The 21,657-nt window shown below is 39.1% G+C and overlaps 1 protein-coding gene and 1 long non-coding RNA gene across 2 annotated transcripts in view; one reads left to right on the forward strand and one right to left on the reverse strand.

The window, feature by feature from the left end:
- Positions 1–1,034: 1,034 nt before the first annotated feature.
- Positions 1,035–4,476, reverse strand: LOC109269592 (uncharacterized). The gene is made up of 2 exons (XR_002081158.2): positions 4,160–4,476; positions 1,035–1,502 (listed from the first exon to the last, which is right to left on the reverse strand). It is a non-coding gene; the product is annotated as an uncharacterized LOC109269592 (long non-coding RNA).
- The window catches only part of SEPSECS (Sep (O-phosphoserine) tRNA:Sec (selenocysteine) tRNA synthase), a 37,365-nt gene continuing 20,103 nt past the window's right edge, over positions 4,396–21,657 (forward strand). Inside the window, exons 1-6 of the mRNA XM_019453582.2 lie at positions 4,396–4,601; positions 5,420–5,574; positions 7,948–8,066; positions 8,397–8,555; positions 11,723–11,876; positions 15,501–15,603. Of these exons, the coding sequence (XP_019309127.1) occupies positions 4,488–4,601; positions 5,420–5,574; positions 7,948–8,066; positions 8,397–8,555; positions 11,723–11,876; positions 15,501–15,603 (804 nt within the window). The 5' untranslated portion in view covers positions 4,396–4,487. The remainder of the gene's footprint in view (positions 4,602–5,419; positions 5,575–7,947; positions 8,067–8,396; positions 8,556–11,722; positions 11,877–15,500; positions 15,604–21,657) is intronic.

Consider the following 21,657-nt stretch of genomic DNA (forward strand, 5'->3'; position numbering starts at 1 on the left):
TAAACCCTAGATTTATTGTGGATAAAAGAGAGCCTGTAGACCCCTTTCTGCATCAATCCAATTAGTTTTTGTTATCCAAGATTTAGCATCTGAGGTTCTGACCAACATGTATACAAGCTGATGTAGGTTAGGTAGCCCTGAATCATATGTACCCAAAAGCATTGTAAATTCTTCTAGGAATAGTTGCTGGTTTTGTTGGGGGTCTTGTAAGGAGGTCTTTAACTATAGCTCTTAATTCATCTTAATTCATCATCCAAAGTTTAAATTCTACACTTGCCTGCTTATCTGGCTCATAAGATATGGATCTTCAGAGGCATGTGATATTTTGTGGCGTTAGGAGGCTGTTGGGCAAACATGGGGGGGGGGTCTGCTCAAGAGGAAGAGAATGGCATAGTTGACAGAAGCGAGGAAAGACAGAGATGAGAAGGGTAAAGAAGTAGAGGGGTATTGGATATAGGGGGGCCACTGGAAGACAAGGACAGGAAGGATTTACTAGGAAATGAGTCTAGTTTCTTGGTGCCTAAGTTTGTCAAATTGCTCACGAGCTTTGGTCAAAGAATGTTTAAGTGAAATAAATTTTGAACCAGAATTTCTTTTGGAGGCTTCTGCATACCAGTTAAAAACTGCAGTCCATTGACCTGAGAAATCTTAATTCCCCTTCTTTTCTAGGTTGCCTATCAACATCAAATTTATCCAAGTCAAATGTCCCGCAGCGTGGCCACGGAAGGCCCAGATCCTCATTGCTGAAGTTATGCCACTAAGAGAGACAGCCACCAGAAGTAGGATTGTAATGACACCACATATAAGAAGCAGCAGTTTCTCCTGGCGGGGAAGTGGATTTAGGCTTCGACAAACCCAGGAGAGCTGGCAATGGTTGGTTGAAAGTGATGCTTATGCTCTTTGTGTCTCAGGCCTCCCACCTGAGGGTTGGCCCCTCCAAACACAGACCTGACAATCTGTGCCCCCCCCGCAGCAGGTAGAAAATTAGAGTGAGCCCCCTCTCTAAATTAAAGGCAAATTCTCAAGACCAAAAATCAAGATGGAAGGAGTGCCTCACTCAGTTTTATTGGTGACCCACAGTGATGTTTGTCCAAATGGATGGCCCTCTGGTGAGAACTTCAAACTCACTGGTCTCTGAGGCTGGTTTGAACAACAGGCTTATAGGGCCTATGGCTGTGTTCTACCCTATGATTCTCCTTTTTATGACAAACAGCATTTTCAGGTAGCACAATACAAAATAAAAATATAAAAGACAGCCAAAAAAGAATGAAAAGGAATGGCCTGATTCCACCAAGGATAGAATAAGTACAATAAATAGCTGAGGAACTCCATGCAAAGATAGCAGAGTTCAGACCCAGCACTGACTTACAACGATGGCACAGACTTGACAGGCCACAAGCAGCAAGGCACAAGGGTCCTCTGCGTGTACTACATCTGGTCAAAGGCTGGGGGCCACAGTGATGGACAGTGCAGACCATGTCTCAGTGGAGTCTCCAGGAAAACTGTGGCAAGGAACAAAGACCACCCAAATAATAAACAGAGACTATTCATTCAGAGCTTCCTATAGCAAGGGAGTTAGTCACCATCACTCACATTTGGAGACTCAATGGCAGGCAGAAGGGTGGAAAAGTTTTATGGTGAAAAAAATGGGAAGGGTTCAGGTATGCTCTGATTGGGAGTTGTTAGCAAGGGGAAGATGGAGGTAGGCTAATTAGAAAAGGGCATCTTATGTCATTGGTTTAGGGAGCATACTTTGCTTTCTCTGGTTAGTCCTGAGTTGGAAGCAAGTGAAAAAATTGGGAAGCTGGAAGTCATTGACTGAGTCCTAACTGTTCTGGTGAGATTGCTGCAGGGGTTTTGGTTTGGCTTCCTGGGCTACTTACTGCAGAGATTATGGGTCGGGGTTCTTAGGACATCAGACAAGGTCTAGTCCTTGTCCATTTGTACAACCAGTCCATCAAGGCAAAGATGGCATTGAGAGATTACATCTCATTTAGTCAAGACAATGGTCTCCTCCATGTTCCTATTTTACAAATGGGGAAAGTAAATCTCAGGGAGTACAAGTAATGTACCCAAAGTCAAACAACTAGTGACACAAGCAAAATTCAGACTATGAATGTTGGATCTATTTTTAACTATGTTACATCTTGTAAAGACAATTAAATTATTCTGATGTTGTTGCTATTAAAAATATTAGATGCCTGGGCACCTGGGTGGCTCAGTCAGTTGAGCATCCAACTCTTGATTTCAGCTCAGGTCATGATCTCAGGGTTGTGGGATCGGGGCCCACGTTTGGCTCTGCACCGAGTATGGAGCCTGCTTGGGATTCTCTCTCTCTCTCCCTCTCTCCCCCACTTGCACAGGCGCTTTCTCTCTAAAGAAAAAAAAAGAAAGAAAGAAAGAAAAAATTAAAAAAATGTTAGATGTTCAATACTCATTGGATGTGTGAATGGATGAAGATAATATTGGAATACCTCTTGAAATTGCTTCCACAGCCTGCAGTTTTTGAATAATTTCTATGAAGGCATACCTTGATGATGGATTTAGTTTCTGGAAACAAACATTTTTCCAAATTAAGACTGGTAAGTAAGGTGAGAGAAACTGCTGGCTCAAAAACCTAGAGTGTCCACTCAATAATGAGATGGATCTTGTACTTACATGTGATTGACAAGATAGCTTTGAAGGCTTTTCCAAAGAAGTTGCAAAAATAGTTGTATTTTGGGAATAAGAACTGAACTCTTCAAAAGTTTGAAGGCCGGTGTTTACTTTAAAAAATGAGCTAAATTCTCATTTTTTTTTTTCAACGTTTTTTATTTATTTTTGGGACAGAGAGAGAGACAGAGCATGAACGGGGGAGGGGCAGAGAGAGAGGGAGACACAGAATTGGAAGCAGGCTCCAGGCTCCGAGCCATCAGCCCAGAGCCCGACGCGGGGCTCGAACTCACGGACCGCGAGATCGTGACCTGGCTGAAGTCGGCCGCTCAACCAACTGCGCCACCCAGGCGCCCCAATTCTCATTATTTTTGTGGCTTATATTTCTGTGTAATTTTACAAAGTTTTTAAACCGTCTATCGTTCAGATAAATTTGAATTTGTGGCCCATCTATTTTGTGTTTAGTTCTGTGCTTTGAACACAGATATCCCATATAGCTTTCCTCAAACCGGAGTTCGCAATCTAGGTGAGGAAAACAGAAAATTAACAATGGAAATGCAGCTTGACAAGTACCAGGCTGACAAATGGTAGGATGCCCTGGGAACATGTAGTAGGAACAGTGGTGAGTTGGTACATACTAAACAACTAATTCCTGGGCAGGAGCACGGAGGTCAGGGCCTGATGTGTAGCAGTTGTTGATTTCCATGGTGATTTCCACTCTACCATGGCCAGTTCCAAACTCCCATCATGATGCCCCCAAACAGGGAGTTGGAAAGAGATGTGCGGTGGTACACCATTATGTTGTGTTTCCACCACACGGGTATAATAGAGGTAAATAATCTCAGAAGCGCACTTTAAACAATAAAATGTAGTAAAAATAAGTAGGAAGTGATAAAGTTTGTGTATTCATCACTTTTGCTTTTAATATAATTTAAAGTGGCTGTATTGAAAAACCAGCTCACAAAATTACCGCACATTTAACAATCAGCTTTTGCAAGCGAGTATGAACCAATTCAAGTGGACTCGAGCGATGTCAGGAATTACTGTAGGCTCACCTAAGAAGAATGCAAGGAAGTTGAAAGCAGGGATCCTATCTTTTCATTCCTATATATCCCATACCTAGCCCTGGGTTGTTTAATGGTCAAAGCAATTCATTAAATCAACATGAAAATTTTTGTAGTCCCTACTATATATTCTGGGCACTGTTCTAGGCGCTTGGGGAGGTATGGCAGCGAAAACCAAGTCCCTAGACTTTAGGAAGTTTATATCCATGGGTATGTGGGCGTGGGTGTGGGGTATACAAAAAAAAAAAAAAGTAAAATCAGTTGGTGGGTGACAAGTATTGGGGCTTTCTGTAGTGCAAAGGACGGAAGGAACGGGACACGGTTATTTCGTAGCGGGCTGTCAAGGCAATAATAGGAAATGTTGGGACGTGCAAAAAGGATGAAAGGTTCTGCAATATGAGAAACACTGTGTAAGGCTGAAGCACAGACTGCGCAACTCTCACCATTCAACGGAGTTGGAACACATAAGATCCGAAAGTTTTTCTGCAGAGAAGTTCACATAGCTTCCCTGTACTTTCCTCGGCCCCTCTGCACAAAGGCAAACTCTTCCTTTAAGCCCGTCTCAGGAGCCCGCCACACGCGCAGACGTCTGCGCATGCTCAAGTCCACGCTTGCTAGTGCACCATCTATGCGGATTGCGCATGTGCGAAAGCGAGACGCGCTTTTTGTCCCAAGGCCTTGCCGTACCGTCCAGGCGGCGAGTTGCGTCCCGGTTCAGTAGTGGGCGCAGGGTGTGTCGAGTGTTCTCTTGCTGCGGTCGCCACCGCCGAAATGAACCGCGAGAGCTTCGCGGCGGGCGAGCGGCTGGTGTCGCCGGCTTACGTGCGGCAGGGTTGTGAGGCCCGCCGCTCGCATGAGCACCTCGTACGGCTGCTTCTGGAGAAGGTACCGAGCTGTCGGGTCCCTCTCCAGCCGCAGCGTCCCCCCCTTCCGCCCCCCCAGCCTCCGGTTCCGCCCAGCGCCCCGGTCGTGCTGCGTCCTGCCCACCCGCTTCTCTTTGCTGGTTGAGACCTGTCCGCGGCAGTTTGTCGCAGCTTGGCAAGCATTGTGCTGACTTGCTGCGTTCAGCTCCTTCTCAGCCTCACCAAAGTCAGCAAAACCCAGAGAGTGTTGTGAAGGGAGCGTGCGGGAGTCGGGATTTTGAGTCTGGTTGTTTTCTAACTTCGGGAGGTGGAAGTCCCAGTTGCTACTGTTTTGTTGGCGAAAAGGGCAAGGTTGGCATCTTCCGTCTTCCACTACTCCCAAGGACTCACGGAGCACTTTGTTTCTAAACCACGACATACTAACTCGAGCCACGAGCTGCCCCCGAACTTCACACGTCTCGTTCCTACCAGTATGCCGAATTTTAATTTCACTGACGTTTGACAATCCCTAGTTTCAGCAGCCTGGTTGGAACAGCCCTCGTGGAGGATAAGGTTTATTGGTTTTCAGTTACTTTAACTCATTGAAACATCAAACCTGAGTAGATCTCATCGTATTCATTTATTATCACTTCTGGCAATCTGTAGAGAATTGTAATGCAGTGTAACGAATGTTTTGCCTATTCGAGGTTTCTGCATAGTGCGGAATTTATGTCTGAAGTTTAGAAAGCAAGGAGTATGGCAAAATGCACATTACAAAGTTTAAAAAATGTATTGAAGTAAGGTCCTGGGGGATGGTTTTCTTCAATATACTTGTTTTGTTTTGTTTTGTTTTGTTTAAAGGGCAAGTGTCCAGAGGATGGTTGGGATGAAAGTACACTTGAACTCTTTCTGCATGAACTTGCGATCATGGACAGCAACAACTTCCTGGGTAATTGTGGTGTTGGTGAAAGAGAAGGGAGAGTGGCATCTGCATTAGTTGCTCGGCGTCATTACAGGTATATTTTTAAAGTAGAAGACATTCCCCCCCCCCTTTTTTTTTGTTAAAAACAATGGTGGTAATAGTAACATATTAAATTATACAATGTCCATTGGTAACCTACTTCTCCCCTATTCAAATGGACATAGAAACTAGATGCAACAGGGAGATGGAGACAATTTGAGTATGTGTTTTTCAGGACAGTAGGATGACAGTGGTGGCTATTCTGTCAGGTTCTGGGTGGTGAACAATACTGCCTATACGTTCTGTTAATAACGTTTAATGTAATAAGCCTGTTTGGTTGTAAGAGTTTAAATATGTTAAGGTTGTTTATGGTTTGCTGGGTTTTTTTTTTTTTTTTAATTTCTTTAATGTTTATTTTTGAGAGAGAGAGAGAGACCATGAGCAGGGGAGGGGCAGAGAAAGAGGGAGACACAAAATCTGAAGCAGGCCCCAAGTTCCGAGCTGTCAGCAAGAGCCCAACACAGGGCTTGATCTCATGGACCGTGAGATCATGACCTGAGCTGAAGTCGGCTGCCCAACCGACTGAGCCATCCAGGTGCCCCAGTTTGCTGTTTCTTTTCTAACACTGCAAGTTTTTTTTTTTTTTAAGAGAATGATATGTAGGTAGAACTTTAAAATGTTGTTCATCTGTATCTAAAATGAGTTATTTTATAAATACCTTGCTTTGTTGTAGTAGATGCAGGAAAGATACATTAAATTTGATTTTAGATTATTAAGTCACCTTTTTCTTTTGCAATATTTTAGGGAGCTTTTTATCAATTCTGTTAACCATTTAATTGGTAGTATTTCCAAATATGATCATTTCTCTGTTCTTCAAAGTTTCCATGAAATATAGGTAAACTAGTAAACACTCCTGTCTTGAAATTTGCAGTGATGAAACTCTTCTGCAGATAGTAGAATTTTATTTCAATCAAAACCATTGCAGTCGGAACTAATAATAATAATGAATCTATAACTTGGATGAAAAATTCATGGTTAAAATGGGCTGATAACATGATTTATAATATTTGTAAAAAAATGCTTTCTACATTAGGTTTCAGGGATAATGAAGTATAACACTAGTGTTCTGTGATAATCCCAGTGTGAAGGATTTCTGATCTAACTATAAAGTACAAACAGACTTTTGATTCTGAAGAATATTCAGAGGTATCTCTCACGTGTATGACATCATCTAATATACAATGAGTAGATTTGCACACTATTTTAAGGAGTATACACAGTTGACCCTTGACCAATATAGGTTTGAAATGTGCAGGTCCACTCACATGTGGATTTTTTTTTTTTGATGAATATAGTACAGTACTTGTAAATGCATTTGCTGTTCCTTATGATATTCTTAATAACATGATCTTTTCTCTAATTTACCTTATTGTTGGAAAACAGTATATAATACACATACAGGATATGTGTCACTTGGTAGGGCTTCCAGTCAACAGTAGGCTATTAGTAATTAAGTTTTGGGGGAATCAAAGTTATTTGTGAATTTTTGACTGTGTGGGCCACCCCCCAAACTCCTGCCTTCAGGGGTCACCTGTAGTATTTTTAAAATTAAGGTGATATTTGAAATAGCAGCTCATGCCCATGGGAACTTAGTCCACTGCTCTGGTTAAGGAAATGGAAAGAAAGAAGAGAATCTGATGTTACATATATTCTGGTTTTCTATTGCTGCCAACATATACCTCGAAACTTAGTGGCTGAAAACAATCATTTATTATTATCTCTCAAAGTTCTGGGGGTTAACTGGGCTCAGCAGGATGATTATTGCTTTCTGTCTCTCATACAGTTGTAGTCAGATGTTGGCTGAGCATTTAGTCATTAGGTTCAACTGGACAGTTTATCTAAGTTGACTCACTTAGATGGCTGAGAGATCAGATGGCCTCTCCAGGTGGCATGGGCCTCTCCAGGTGGCATGGGCCTCTCCCAGCATGGCCGTTGGATTATGAGAGGGAACGCCCACAAAAGCAAGCCCTTCAAGAGGTCAGGTGAAGCTTTAAGGCTTCTTTGACCTAGATCAGAAATTCCAGACCATCACTTCTTGCTAGATTATTCCTGGCCGAGCAGTTCACTAAGGCCAGTGCAGATTCAATGCAGAGGAATTTGATTCTCTCTCTTGGTGTTGACAATAGTGTGTAGCATAGGGAGAAAAGGAATTGATGGTGGCCATCTTGGGAGACTAGCTACCACAGTATAAATGATGAATTTGTTTCAACTTAACTAGGGTATTTTTACATTGTTAATAGTGTATGAAAAATATCTACAATAGTCAAGTGTTGCCTGTTGTTTTGATTATTGTGTCTATATACTTATACAGTGGATTACTTAGAACACTGAATATTTTTGTCCAGTTGTTGGCCCATTTTTTGCTTAGGTTCATTCATGGAATTGGACGATCGGGTGATATTTCTGCTGTGCAACCAAAAGCTGCAGGTTCTAGCCTTTTGAACAAAATTACCAATTCTTTGGTCCTGGACATCATAAAGTTGGCTGGTATGTACTATGTTAATCATAATACTTTTGGCTGACCAGACATACACCCTTTTGCCTAATATCTTTTATTAATGCCTCTTTCCAAATAGGTTATAAATGGCTTTTGAAAAGATACATATATATATATTTTAAAACCCTTTAGAAAAAGATGGAAAATCAGAACCATAAGCCAGGAGGATGAATTTGGCAGTGAGCCTCCTGAGACCAAGGACAGAAGAAGCACTAAGTCTATAACTCTTACTATTTAATTGAAGAAGTATATCATTTCTTCAAGAAGGGTGCTGGTTTTTCAGTGGAATAACTAATTTCTCTTTTACTTCTTATTTTTAGGTGTCCATACAGTGACCAACTGCTTTGTAGTTCCTATGGCAACTGGTATGAGTCTAACCTTGTGTTTCTTAACATTACGACACAGAAGACCAAAGGCAAAATATATTATATGGCCGAGAATAGACCAGAAGTCCTGCTTTAAATCCATGATCACTGCAGGTAAAGGAAGAGGAGTGGCATATATAATGCAGAAGATTCAGACTGTTTATATAGAGATAGATGAGTGAGAAAGAAACTAAGCGTGTTCCTATTCCTTCCTTTTATTGTCATAAAATACACATAACAAGATTTACCATTTTAATCATTTTTAAAGGTATAGTTCTCTGACATTAAATACATTCACATTGTTGTGCAACCATTGCGTAACACCAGCTCCAGAACTTTTTCATCCTCTTAAACTGAGTCTCTACCCATTAAACAATAACTGCTCCCTCCACACTACCCCCAGTTCCTAACAATCACCTTTCTACTTTCTGTCTCTATGAATCTGACTACTCTGGGTCCTTCATGTAAGTGGAATCAGAGTATTCGTCCTTTTGAGACTGGCTTATTTCACACAGCATAGTATCTTTTTTTTTAAACTAAATTTTTTTTTTTAACGTTTTATTTATTTTTGAGACAGAGAGAGACAGAGCATGAACGGGGGAGGGGCAGAGAGAGAGGGAGACACAGAATCAGAAGCAGGCTCCAGGCTCTGAGCCATCAGCCCAGAGCCCGACGCGGGGCTCGAACTCACGGACTGCGAGATCGTGACCTGAGCCGAAGTCGGTTGCCCAACCGACTGAGCCACCCAGGCACCCCTAGCATAGTATCTTTAAAGTTCATCCATGTTGTAGCACGTATCAGAATTTCTTTCCTTTTTTAAGGCTAATATTCCACTGTGTATATATACGTATATATATACGTATAGATATACGTATATATATTTCACATTTCGTTTGTTCATTCATTCATTCATTCATTGATGGACACTTGGGTTGCTTTCACTTTTTGGCTCTTGTGAATAATGCTGCTATGAATATGGGTGCTTAAGTACCTGTTTGAGTCTCTGCTTTGAATTCTTTGGGGTGTATACTCAGAAGTGGAATTGCTGTATCATATGTCCCCATTTTAAAGAATATGATTACCCGTCTCACAAGATTGTTTTGAGTATTAAATAGGATGGCATATGAAATGCCCAACAGCAATCCTTGGAGCATAGACCGTGCTTCAGGAATGGTTGTTGCATATACATAAGTGGAATACACATAAATTATTAGCATGAATCAAAGTGTAAGGATACAGGGGTACCTGGGTGGCTCAGTTGGTTGAATGTCTGACTCTTGATTTTGGCTCAGGTCATGATCTCATGGTTCAGTTCATGGGATTGAGCGTCAGACTCCACACAGCCTGCTTGGGATTCTCTCTCCCCCTTACTCTCTGCCCCTTCCCTGCTTGTGCACACGTGCACACACTTTCTTTCTGTCTCTAAGTCAAGAAAGAAAGAAAGAAAAAGTGTAAGGATATAGACATTATTAAGTATAAATGAGGCATAAACTCTACTTTGGTATTTTAGTATTTGGCTTGATTAATTCAAGTCGAAATTGAGAGTTTGAGGTTAATTTTGAATGGCCTCAGTGTGTTGTATGAAATGAACTGTATTAGGCTATAATTAAACTGTGTAAGTAATCCTAAAGAAACTCATGTAAAGGGATTCATAGTAAGGACATATAGCAGAAACTGATAGACTTTTAAAAAATATACCGATTTATTTTAAGTGGCGTAAAGTTGTTAAGTCTATTTATTTATATCATGTTAACCAAAGAACTAATAACCAAACTTCTGGGAAAGATTGCCATGTTGAAAAACTGGAAACTTTTCCAAAAGATGTTAGGATTTGTACTACAATTTATAGTTTATCCTTTCTTAGGATAGCCTAATTCTTAGTAAATAAGATAGTTGTATCCTCAGAAAAAATTTTCATTTTAAAAAGTTTTAAAAGCAAAAATAAGATCGTGTCTAGAGAATTTGAGAAATAATAGAAAATCAGCTGTAATTAGGAAGCTACTTATTTAAGTAAAGTTTTGTGTGTTTGTTTTGATAGCTGTGAAAATACAGGTATAAAACCTGGACATCTCTGCACCAACATAATTGAATTGATTTTATAGTGGCCAGGTTTTTATATTTCTGTAGATAGAATGCAGACAACTTGATATGGATTTTAGAACACAAAAGTACTTGCTCATAACTGTGCTTTAATTTGTTGTGTGGTCTTGTGAAAGCCACTCAATTTTCCTAAACTTCAGCACCCTTATCTTTGACATGAGTGAGATCAGCTAAATGGTTTCTAAATCTCTTACAGCTCCTAAATCCATGAATCTAGTCTGCTGTGGATTTGCTATTTGGGAAGACTCAAGATGTAACTGCATAATAACTTTATGTGTAAAATTTCCCAAGTTTAGTTTCTACCCAGTTTGTAAGATTTAAGCACTTAGATTTTACTTTTACCCTAAGTACTTACTAATATTACAAAATAATTTAGTTATCTGAATACTTTACATGTTGGGATGAGCACTGGGTGTCGTATGGAAACCAATTTGACAATAAATTTCATATGAAAAAAATAAATGCTTCATACATTATTTAGTGTATATGTTGCACATACAACTCTTAATGTTCATGGATCTCTAAATATTCACCATACAAGATTACATAGTTATTATTTGGGTAGACCTTTGAGCATATGCTAGTTAAGTGTACTAATTCAATTGACAATTGGGAAAGTTTTTGTATGTAAGTTATAGAAGACCCCTGTAAACTATGAGATGGGTCAGTGATCATTAGGCTACTAAAATGCATTACTTTTTCCTTAGTAAAATACTAAGTTGATTGTGATTTGTTTTGGTACTTGAATTGTATTATTTTTTTGTTCATTCCTGACATAAGGTGAACTTAGAATGAAATGTTGCCAGAGAATGAGTAGATTTACTTTTCTGTGGTCTGAAATTGTATGTACTAAGTGATCCTTTTATCAATGACTCTGTAATTACTTTTATAGGTGTCTATTTGACATTTGTTTTCCTTCCCAGAAATAGGCATATCTTTCTGGGCATATCTGAGTGTTAAATAGTTTTGTGGTCCTAATTGTGGTCTAGGGGTCCTTCACATTATTTTGACCTGCCTTTGACTCATACCAGTATTGAGCCAGGTCTTTATCACTAGGGGAGGGTTCACTGACCAAATCAAATATTTAGAGTTCTTATGCAGAATGGCACTGTTTCCTAGAGTTCCAGGATTTTTCTTACTTTCGTTTACCTAACACTTTGATCTCGGATTGGCTTGGTTAGGTTTTGAACCCGTGGTGATAGAGAACGTGTTAGAAGGTGATGAGCTGCGCACAGACCTGGAAGCAGTGGAGGCTAAAGTCCGGGAACTTGGGCCTGATCACATTCTGTGCGTTCATTCTACTACCTCCTGTTTTGCTCCAAGGGTGCCTGATAGGTAAATAATTTGTAAATACTGTCCTGTAGATGTTGATTGGTCTTTTAAGTGAAATGCGGACCTACTAACTGTCAAACATGCTTAAGTAACACGTGGCAGTAAATAGGTGAATGGACCGGTGGAGAAACGACAGTGGTTTGGGAAAATGAAAATTTGGGTAGAGAAGTTGGGAAAACAACTAGTAGCAAGTGGACCTGAGCAGACAAAAAACATCTCTGTTTTCTTGTTTGTTCCTGTTTCTAATCTCTGTGTATCTTTTCCTCATTGTTTTGTAGAAGTTTCTAAGCATAATGTTGGATTTACTTGTTTTCATTGCTATCTCCATTTCTTTGATCTTACAGTAAGTTTTCCTATGTAAGAACTATCAGTATTAACAGATTTTTAAATAGAAAATTTTAGGATTATTTATTGCCTTTTGAATTCTTTTAATTGGAAGATTAACTCACATGTACACTCAAGTGTTCACAGTGGATGTCTTTGCATTTTGAGAAAAATGCATACATTTAAGAAAAGCAAGGACACTTAGGTCACTCTGTTGTTAAGCATGTGGCTTCCGCTCGGGTCATGATCTCACAGTGTGTGATTTCGGGTCCCACATCCCCACATCGGCTGAGCTGGAGCCTCGCTTCAGGAGAGCATTGCTGCTCTCTTTCTCTCTTCTCTCCCCCTCCCTCCCCCTCTCCCCCTCCCTCCCCCTCTCCCCCTTGCTCACTTGCACCTTTCTTCTCTCAAGAGAAAAGGGAAGAAAAGAATAAAGAAAAGCAGAAAGGGAAAAAGCAAATGTTTACTCTTTAAAGGGTGTCCACAAATGTTTATTCTGGAAATGTAATAGGCCTGAGTATAGTAATACAGATTCCTAGTTTTGACAGCAGCTGTTTCATTTGAACATTTTGAACTGATGTGCTAATAATTGGTGAAAACTATATTGACTTGGACTATTTTTTTTAGGTTGAGTTGTATATACTTTAGTTTTAATTCATGGAATCACATACTTCAGCAGTAATGAATGTATGTTAATTTTTATCATTTCACTATTATTATTACTATTTATTATTATAGGCATGTTTTAAGAGACAATTTTAAGAGCATGCTTTTGAAAATTTACCTTGTTATGTTACTCTGTGGATTCTATTTTAAGATTATGTTACATATGCTTTTGTTGTTTATTCATTACTTACCAATCAGATTTTAAATTTGTATTGAAATATTAAATAAACATCTCTATTGTTCTTCATTGATGATATTGCTATCTAGAAGAATTTTAACGTGATAGAAATAAATCCCGTTTCTAAAAACAGCACATGGATATTTGTGATAGATTTTTTTAATGTTTATTTTTGAGAGAGAGAGAGACAGAGTGCGAGCGGGGGAGGGCAGAGAGAGAGAGAGGGAGACACAGAATCCAAAGCAGGCTCCAGGCTCTGAGCTGTTAGCACAGAGCCCAACGCGGGGCTTGAACTCACGAACTGTGAGATCATGCCCTGAGCCGAAGTCAGATGCTGAACCAACTGAGCCACCTAGGGGCCCCTATGTTAGATTATTTATGCTTGAGGATAGTTTTGTTTCATTTTGACTTTTTTTTGATGTTTACAGTATGCTTGGTGTAGGGTTAAGTATTTTACATGTATTATCTCTTTTGGAAACAAATCACGAAAGTTTTTTATCAGTGAGCAAAATTCTCATGTGCCATTATTTTTAGTTGTGTTATAGAATGACTGTTTCTGGTATGGGTGAACTTTAGGAAAATGGTAATACACAGTTGTAGTAATATGTTTGAACTTCTGATTTTATTAAATTTAAAATATGATTTTATTTCATTGCATTAAGCTTAATTCCTTTATAGTCTTAATTTGAATAGTTGTATATATACGTCGTCTTTATTAATTCATTTGACAGAGTATTGTGGGGCAAAATCAGTCAAAGGAAATGTAATAAAAAAGGATATCATTTTTTTCTATTTGACAAGCTGATCTTCAGTTGGCTGCTAAGTTAGAATACAATTTGATTCACATGTAAGATTTTTTGTCTCTCCTTGCCTTTCATTAAATACCTTTATACACGCTCTAAACATGAGCAGACTTCCTCAATTCTGAGTATTTAAAACTACTCACAAGTGATTCTTTTTTCTTTTTAAAATAATACTTTATGGGGGCGCCTGGGTGGCTCAGTCAGTTGGGCGGCCGACTTCGGCTCAGGTCATGATCTCGCGGTCCGTGAGTTCGAGCCCCGCGTCGGGCTCTGGGCTGACAGCTCAGAGCCTGGAGCCTGTTTCGGATTCTGTGTCTCCCTCTCTCTCTGCCCCTCCCCTGTTCATGCTCTGTCTCTCTCTGTCTTAAAAATGAATAAACATTAAAAAAAAAAAATTAAAAAAAAAAAAATAGTACTTTATGTTGTTATAGTATCTTACGGTCAAGGGAGTTTGTTATTAAGGAATGCTTTCATTAGAACACAAACACATAAAAGTGCATTTTGTGAAGAAAATACTTGGGTATATCCCAGAAGGTCTAGTTTGTTAAAAACGACGTCTGATTAATTTAAGTAGTAGAAAGGTTCCTGTGTCAATTTGTGAGCTTTATGAAAATGAATGATAAAATGACTCTTTAATTCATAATACTTTAAGGAAGTAGATTGAAAACTTCGGACGAATGAACAGAATAATGTCAGTCCTATCTGTACTTTAAAAACATATTAACGCGTATCTACTAAAAAAGAAAACGTATTTGGCAAAAGTAAGTAATAAAACTATGTAATAGATATTTGAAATACATCCGTGTGGGAAAGAACTTTTACTGAATAAAAGTGCTTTGCTTCTAGATTCTTTATATTGTAAAAAGAACATTTTTTAAAAATTTAACTTTATTAAATCATAGGATTTAGTCTTAGCTTCACAGCACGTGAAGACATTTCTATTAAGAGATCACCTCCATCACAAGTAGTAGTTAGTTTCTCAGAGGAACATCATTTATTACATTCTAATTGAAATTTATTACCTTACTTTACATAGAGTTAGACTCTCAAATTGTTTTAATATAAGGAGTGTCAAATGAAAAAGTAAGAGTGAATTTAAAACTGGCAGCTATTTAAAAGATTCTTTAGTTTCCAAGTTGTTGGAAAATGTTATTTTGGTACTGAAACGTTTTAATGTTCTGTATTTTTTAATACATTAAAGTCTACTTGAAAATGTATTTTTTACTTTATGAGATGTTAAATGTGAGATTTCTTAAGATTTCAAGATATGCTAATTATTTTGCAGATATTAGCTTTAGTATACTAAGCAACCAAAAGCATTTAAAAATGAGCATACCACCTTGTAAGGGGTCATTATAATCTGCTTCTTGCTTTATATATATATATATAGGAAATTTTAAAGCGATTTAAAAGCTACCATCTATGTAAGTTTTTATAAATACCCGTTTCTCATTTATTGGTAACATTATTTTAAAAGCTTTTTTAGATTTATCCTGAAGTGCCTGCTGCTGAATTTTATGCTAAAATTCTGATATAGAAATTTCAATTTTCCCTAGTGTACATTAAGAATAACTATTAAATTAGAAAAGTTTTCACACTGTAATTTATAAAAGCACAGTAAAAATATGTCTTTCTGTTGAATATTTATGTCTGTAGATTAGAAGAACTGGCTGTGATTTGTGCTGATTACGGCATTCCGCATGTAGTCAACAATGCGTACGGGGTGCAGTCTTCCAAATGTATGCACCTCATCCAGCAGGTAAGAGAGTTTAGAAAGATGCGTCAAGAAACAATGATTTTAACGTATTACAGGATTGTTACTTTGTTTTTCTTACAACTTAACGTAGTAAAATCAACTCTGTAGCATCTTCAACTTCATGGCGGGTTAGAAATTAGCATTTTATAGCCACACAGTAAAAATCATTCTTCTTTAATGGTAATCGGACTACTAGCTTTGGTCAAGACCAACACAGAAATACTTCAGTAGCTTATTTTTTGTGACTTTCTGAGAACATTTCATTACCAGTATTCTCATTTTTCTAATCTACTGGATTATTGTCTTTTTTAAGCTATATTGATGATTGATTCCATATTTAACATTTAAGGAACCACTGTACCTCATTATCCTAGGCTGGAAATGGCCTCACTTATAAACATTTTAGTGTATAGCTATGGAATTGGCAGGGTTTAAAACACGTGACGATTTTGTTTTTACAAGCATCAACTAGATCCTGGTCATCTGTTTTAGATTCATGTTTTGAAAATGTGTCTGGGCATCCCATCCCGCTCGGAATAAGAATCTCGCCATGACCTGCAAGGCTTTGTGTCTTCAGGCCTCTGCACCTTCTCCAGTTTCATTTACTTGTGCTCTCCCTCCCATCCGCTGTCTCTGGGCCTAATTGCCTTTTTTTCTGTGCCTCCCGTGTGCCACATGTGTGTGCACTGCCCTGTTTTTACTCTTGCTCCTTCCTCTCACTGGATTCCTCTTCCAGAGAGTTACTTGGTGTCTTACCTCTCTTGAAGTCAGTGAGACTCTCTTAGACTCTCTGTCTAAAATAACAGGGTCCTGTGTCTTGCCTGCATTTTCTGTCTCCTTTTTTGTGTTTTTTACCAGAAACATTGATTTTAAGGTACACATTTTTCCACATTATAACATCCCTGAAATTGGGGTGTCTTAGAATCAGTGGTGTCTGATTAACATTGTAATGTTAATTGGTAATGTTTTTTCTGACCTAGTAGTGTGGAAAATTTGGATGCTTCTTAAAATTGATGACCTCTTGCTCTGTTTTTCATAGCGCTTCTCACCATTTGATAAGATATTTATTTTTTTATTGTCTAGTTATTGGTAGTAACCAGAATTAAGGTTCTGTTAGGGAAGAGACTTTGTGACTTTGTTTTGTTCGCTGTTATGTCTTCAGTATTTAAGACGGTCTCTGGTACATAGTTGATACACAATAACTGGTTACTGAAAAAATTGGATGAGTAAATGAAGTATTATATCTACTACAACGATTATTTATACTGTATGAGGATGTGGATAGGCGTTATCCATGTATGGTGTTAAGTTACATAATTTGTACGCATAATGTTGTGAATCACATACTCAGTTTTGGCACATGTGGTTTGTGTTACGTGGGCAAGACTTAACTCACAGATTATCTGTGACCTTCTCCAGTGTGGTGGTGAATGCTTCTTAGCCAAGTAGATCCTATCTGGAAAAAAAAATTTTCTTGGAGCATGCTGGTATCATCTCTCATATAAATGTGGTTTGTATGATGGTATTAGCTGATCTGCTTAATTTTTTTTTAATTTTTAATGTTTATTTATTTTTGAGAGATACAGTCCGAGTGCAAGGGGGGTGGGGTTAGGGCAGAGAGAGGGAGACACAGAATCCAAAGCAGGCTCCAGGCTCTGAGCTGTCAGCACACAGCCTGATATGGGGCTTGAACTCACAAACCATGAGATCGTGACCTGAGCCAAAGTCGGATGCCACTGACTGAGCCACCCAGGCGCCCCTGCTTAATTTTTTTACTCAAAGGTTGTACCAGTTAGGATGCAATTGGCTGCAAGTAAAAGACACCCAACTCAAATTAGCCTAACCAGTGAGGAAATCCGTAAGTTTACATAACGCAAGAAGTCCAGAGCTGGAGTGGGTGGTAGGCATGTTATGTCAAGGAAGACCATGCACCATTTCTTCCATATCTTTTTGCATTATTCCTGAACTTTTAAAGAACGTTTTCATCACAATTCTAGGCTAGATTATCTCCAATGTGAATGGTAGCGGAGAAAAGCTGTATAATTCTCTACACTGGAAATCTTGAAAAACATTTTATTTCAGTGATTTGTTTTTATGTCTCCTCTCCCTTTCCCCTTTTCCTCTTTAAGTTTTATCAGCCTCAATTCTTTTGAAAGTTAAGCACGTCAGCATTACTAAAAGTTCAGAAGACTGAGGAAGGAGTAGGATATCACTCATAAACCTGTACACTAACAAATACCCTTAATAGTTTGTGTCCACTTTCTTCTCATTTTTATATGTATATTCCTTTTTTACAATAGTGACAGTCGTTGTGTACATTTAGTGTTAACTTTTTTAAACTTAGTGCAAAAAATATTTAATTTTCATAGATTACATTTCCGTATTCTCCACATGCCTGTGAAATCTTCATAAAGATCATTTCAGTGATTCCAAAACATTCACTCAGATATTATATATTTAACCCAGAAGTGCTTAGTGTTGTGGTGCCCATGGTATAATTTTGAATACTGGAAAATTTGGCGGCATAACTGGAGAGATTAAGACAAAGACAGTGCGTTCCAGGATGTGATGTAGAAGGTGCCCGTGGAAGTGTGCTTCATGAATGCCTGCCTTTGTCGTCCCCTCTCTTCCTTGGTGAGGTGAAAATCTTAACCAGAAAATAACACTTTAAGATGGGTGGGTGAGTGGTTTTTAAACACAGCTGTTGTATTGTTGCAGATACTGTATTACCTTCTAAAATTAGCAGTTCTTAAAAAAAAAAAAAAAAACAACAGTACTCAAACATTTGAATTTTCCCAAATTGGCCCTCACAAAGAGAGGTGTTGGTACTGTGGCTTTAAACTAAATAAATATTTGGGTCTTTTTGAGTGCCACTGCTGTTTCATGATGTTCTAGAAAATTAAAGTTAGCTTTCATTCATCTCAATAGTTCTTAGTGATATATGTACCATTTACTGAGTACCCACCATGCGCCAGGCATCCTCCTGGACTTTTAAAGTTTATTAGCTCAATCCTAACGACTTAAGGTGTACTTGTTATTTCTGTTCTATAAATGAAGAAGCAAACTTAGAAGGATTAAGTGACTTGCCCAAGGTCCAGTAGCTACAAAATGGCCCATGTAGTTCAGTGAGGCTTCAAAGCCCCATGTTTTCCTTTAAAAAAACAGCATGCTGAAACTGTAAACACTTCCTTGAGAAGACAGCAGTGTAGTAATCAAACCATCAGTGAAGAAAGAGCTATAGCTACAGCGTGTCAGCTTATTTATTTATTTTTATTTTAAAGACCCTGCCCCAGGGTGACTTAATCCTCAGCACAGAAAGCATTCTGGTATGCACGTGTCGTTGAAGTCAGCTCTGAACAACCTGTGCTTCTGTTTCTATGCTAAACTGACTCATTTAGAAGACTGATGGAATACGGATAGTAGGACGGATTAATGGAGAAGGATGTGGTAGAGTCACAAAAATACATAGGATTAATCTTTTTAGAGTCAGAATGGATTGTAAGCTCCCGAAGTGTGGGAAGCAGTGGCTTCGCTTATTAAGAATTTGAGAAAAGGGGCGCCTGGGTGGCTCAGTCGGTTGAGCGTCCGACTTCGGCTCAGGTCACGATCTCACGGTCTGTGAGTTCGAGCCCCGCGTCAGGCTCTGGGCTGATGGCTCAGAGCCTGGAGCCTGCTTCCGATTCTGTGTCTCCCTCTCTCTCTGCCCCTCCCCCGTTCATGCTCTGTCTCTCTCTGTCTCAAAAATAAATAAATGTTAAAAAAAAAAATTAAAAAAAAAAAAAAGAATTTGAGAAACGCCTTGGATCCTCTGTCTCCTTCTCTCTCTGCCCTTTTGCCCTGCTTTCAAAAATAAGTAAACATTAAAAAACAAAAGAACTTGGGAAAAGTAGGTATTATACTACTTATTCACAGACCTAATTCTCAGTTCATTCAACACACATTTACAGGGTTTCCCTCTGTGTGCCAGGCATCAGGTTAGGCACTGGGGATACAGGGGCGAATACAACAAAATCCTTATGTTCACGGAGCAGAAGCAGACAGTAAACAATAAGTACGACGGGCCTTGATAAATGCTCTGGATCGGGAAGGGGGTATCAGATTAGATGGAGCGATCCAGAAAGTCCTCCCCAGGAAGTAACGTGAGCAGAGCCCCAAGTGATGGGAAGGAGTAGGCCACGCAGCTCTTTAGAGTCCAGACAGGAGATAACAGCAAGGGCCAGGACTCTGAGGCAGGAGTGTGCTTGGGGTATGCAAAGAACAAGGAGGCCAGTATGGCTGGACCAGGGCAAATGAGGGCGGCAGTGGTAGTAAAGAGAAGTGAGGTGTGTTAGCATTTGGGATTTTATCCTTGGTATGGTCGTCAGCCATGGGAGGGTTTGGAGCAGGAGAGTGACGTGTGATTTACGTTTTTTGACCATCATTGTGGCTACTGTGCGAGTAATAGACTGTAGGGAGGCAAGAGTGGAGGGCTGCTGCAGAGCTCACATGAAGTAAGTTGGTGGCTCAGGCCAGAATGGTAGCCATTAAGGTGTTCAGAAATGGTTAGATTCACATGTATTTTGAGAGTGGCTCTTACAGGCTGTACTGATGAATCAGATGTGAGGTGTGAGGAAATGAGAGTTCAGAGCCCAAGGCTTCAGCTTGGGCAGTTGGAAGAGTGGAAATGCCATGGGAATAAGACTTTATTTTATAAACCTGGGCTCTTCCTCCAGATTACCTAGGTTTTAGTCCCTGTTGTATCTTTGATTACCTTGGTGACTTCTAGTGAGGTGCTTTAACTGCCTGGATTTGAATCCTAGCTGTGCTGTTAATATTAAGTACACTCCTGACCTTGGGCAGGTCGCTTTAGTTTTATTGTCCCTTAATTTTCTCATCTGTAAAATAGCAATTATAGTAGCATCTACCTCATATGGTTATTACAAGGGTTAAGGATGTGAAGTGCTTAGAACAGTACCTGACGCACAGTAGGTTCTCGATAAATACTGGCAGAAATTATTATATGAACAAGTATCTGTTTTATTTGCTATCGTTGTCCCTAGAACCTTGGACAATGTTTGGCAGCTGATAGGTGCCCAGATATTTCTTTTGTGAATAAACAAGGAAATGAATGAGCTGGTAATTGACAACCCTTTCCTTCATAGAACATGCTCGTATGATTCCCGTTTTATTTAAAAACCCTTTCAGCCTTCTGGTATTTTTTTCCTCCTCATTGATATCCTCTGACTTCAGTGAGTGGGTCTAGCTTGCTTTTTTATCTTTTTTGCTAAGCAATTTATCAAACCATACTTGATGGATATTAACTAAACTTACTATGGTAATCACTTCATAATGTATGCATATATCAAATCATCGTGTCGTACACCTCAAACTTCTACATACTGTGTCAATTATATCTCACTAAAGCTGGCATTTTTTCACTTAAAAATTTGAAAAAAAACCATACTTCCACATTTTTTTGCAAAGTTTCATCTTTTAAAAATATTTAGATATACACTGAATATTTAGATATGTGTTCTGTTTCTTTGATAAAACCATTTGTTTTTCGGGAGCCTGTTTGTCTTCTTGCCATGGAGTGTGGTAGTGCCTTTTATGCTCTCTGGGTTTTAGCGGTGAGGGGATTCTAGCAAAGTCCGATGCAGTGGTGGTTCTCTTACACTCCTGTACCTGATTTAGGCTCACGTTTCTCTCAGGAAGCCTTGGACAGTACTGAAGTGTTAATAAAAGACAACTCTTAACTGTTCCTCTTTATTTTTACCTTCTACTACTTTGTGTGCTGTTCAGTTATTCTATTAGTCTTTGTATGCTTCTCTCTGTTTTCCTGTGATACAGTGAGATTTTCTTTGATCATAGTTTATGAGGAAATTAGAAGAGTAGTAGGGAAAGGTTGAGATTGAAACAATCGTGCAGTAGCTTCCGAAGTAGTCTGCTTCCCTTTCCTGCTTTTGTGTTTCTGCCGATTGCCTGGATCTGGTCTCTTAGATTAGGCCAGCTATCTGCTCCTTCTATTCTCCCTGAGATATGGATGTGGAGGGAAAGTGTGAAGATGAAGGTCAAATG

Source organism: Panthera pardus, unplaced genomic scaffold, assembly GCF_024362965.1.
Source record: "Panthera pardus isolate Hobbes unplaced genomic scaffold, ASM2436296v1 HiC_scaffold_13, whole genome shotgun sequence".
In the NCBI taxonomy this organism is placed as follows: Eukaryota; Metazoa; Chordata; class Mammalia; order Carnivora; family Felidae; genus Panthera; species Panthera pardus.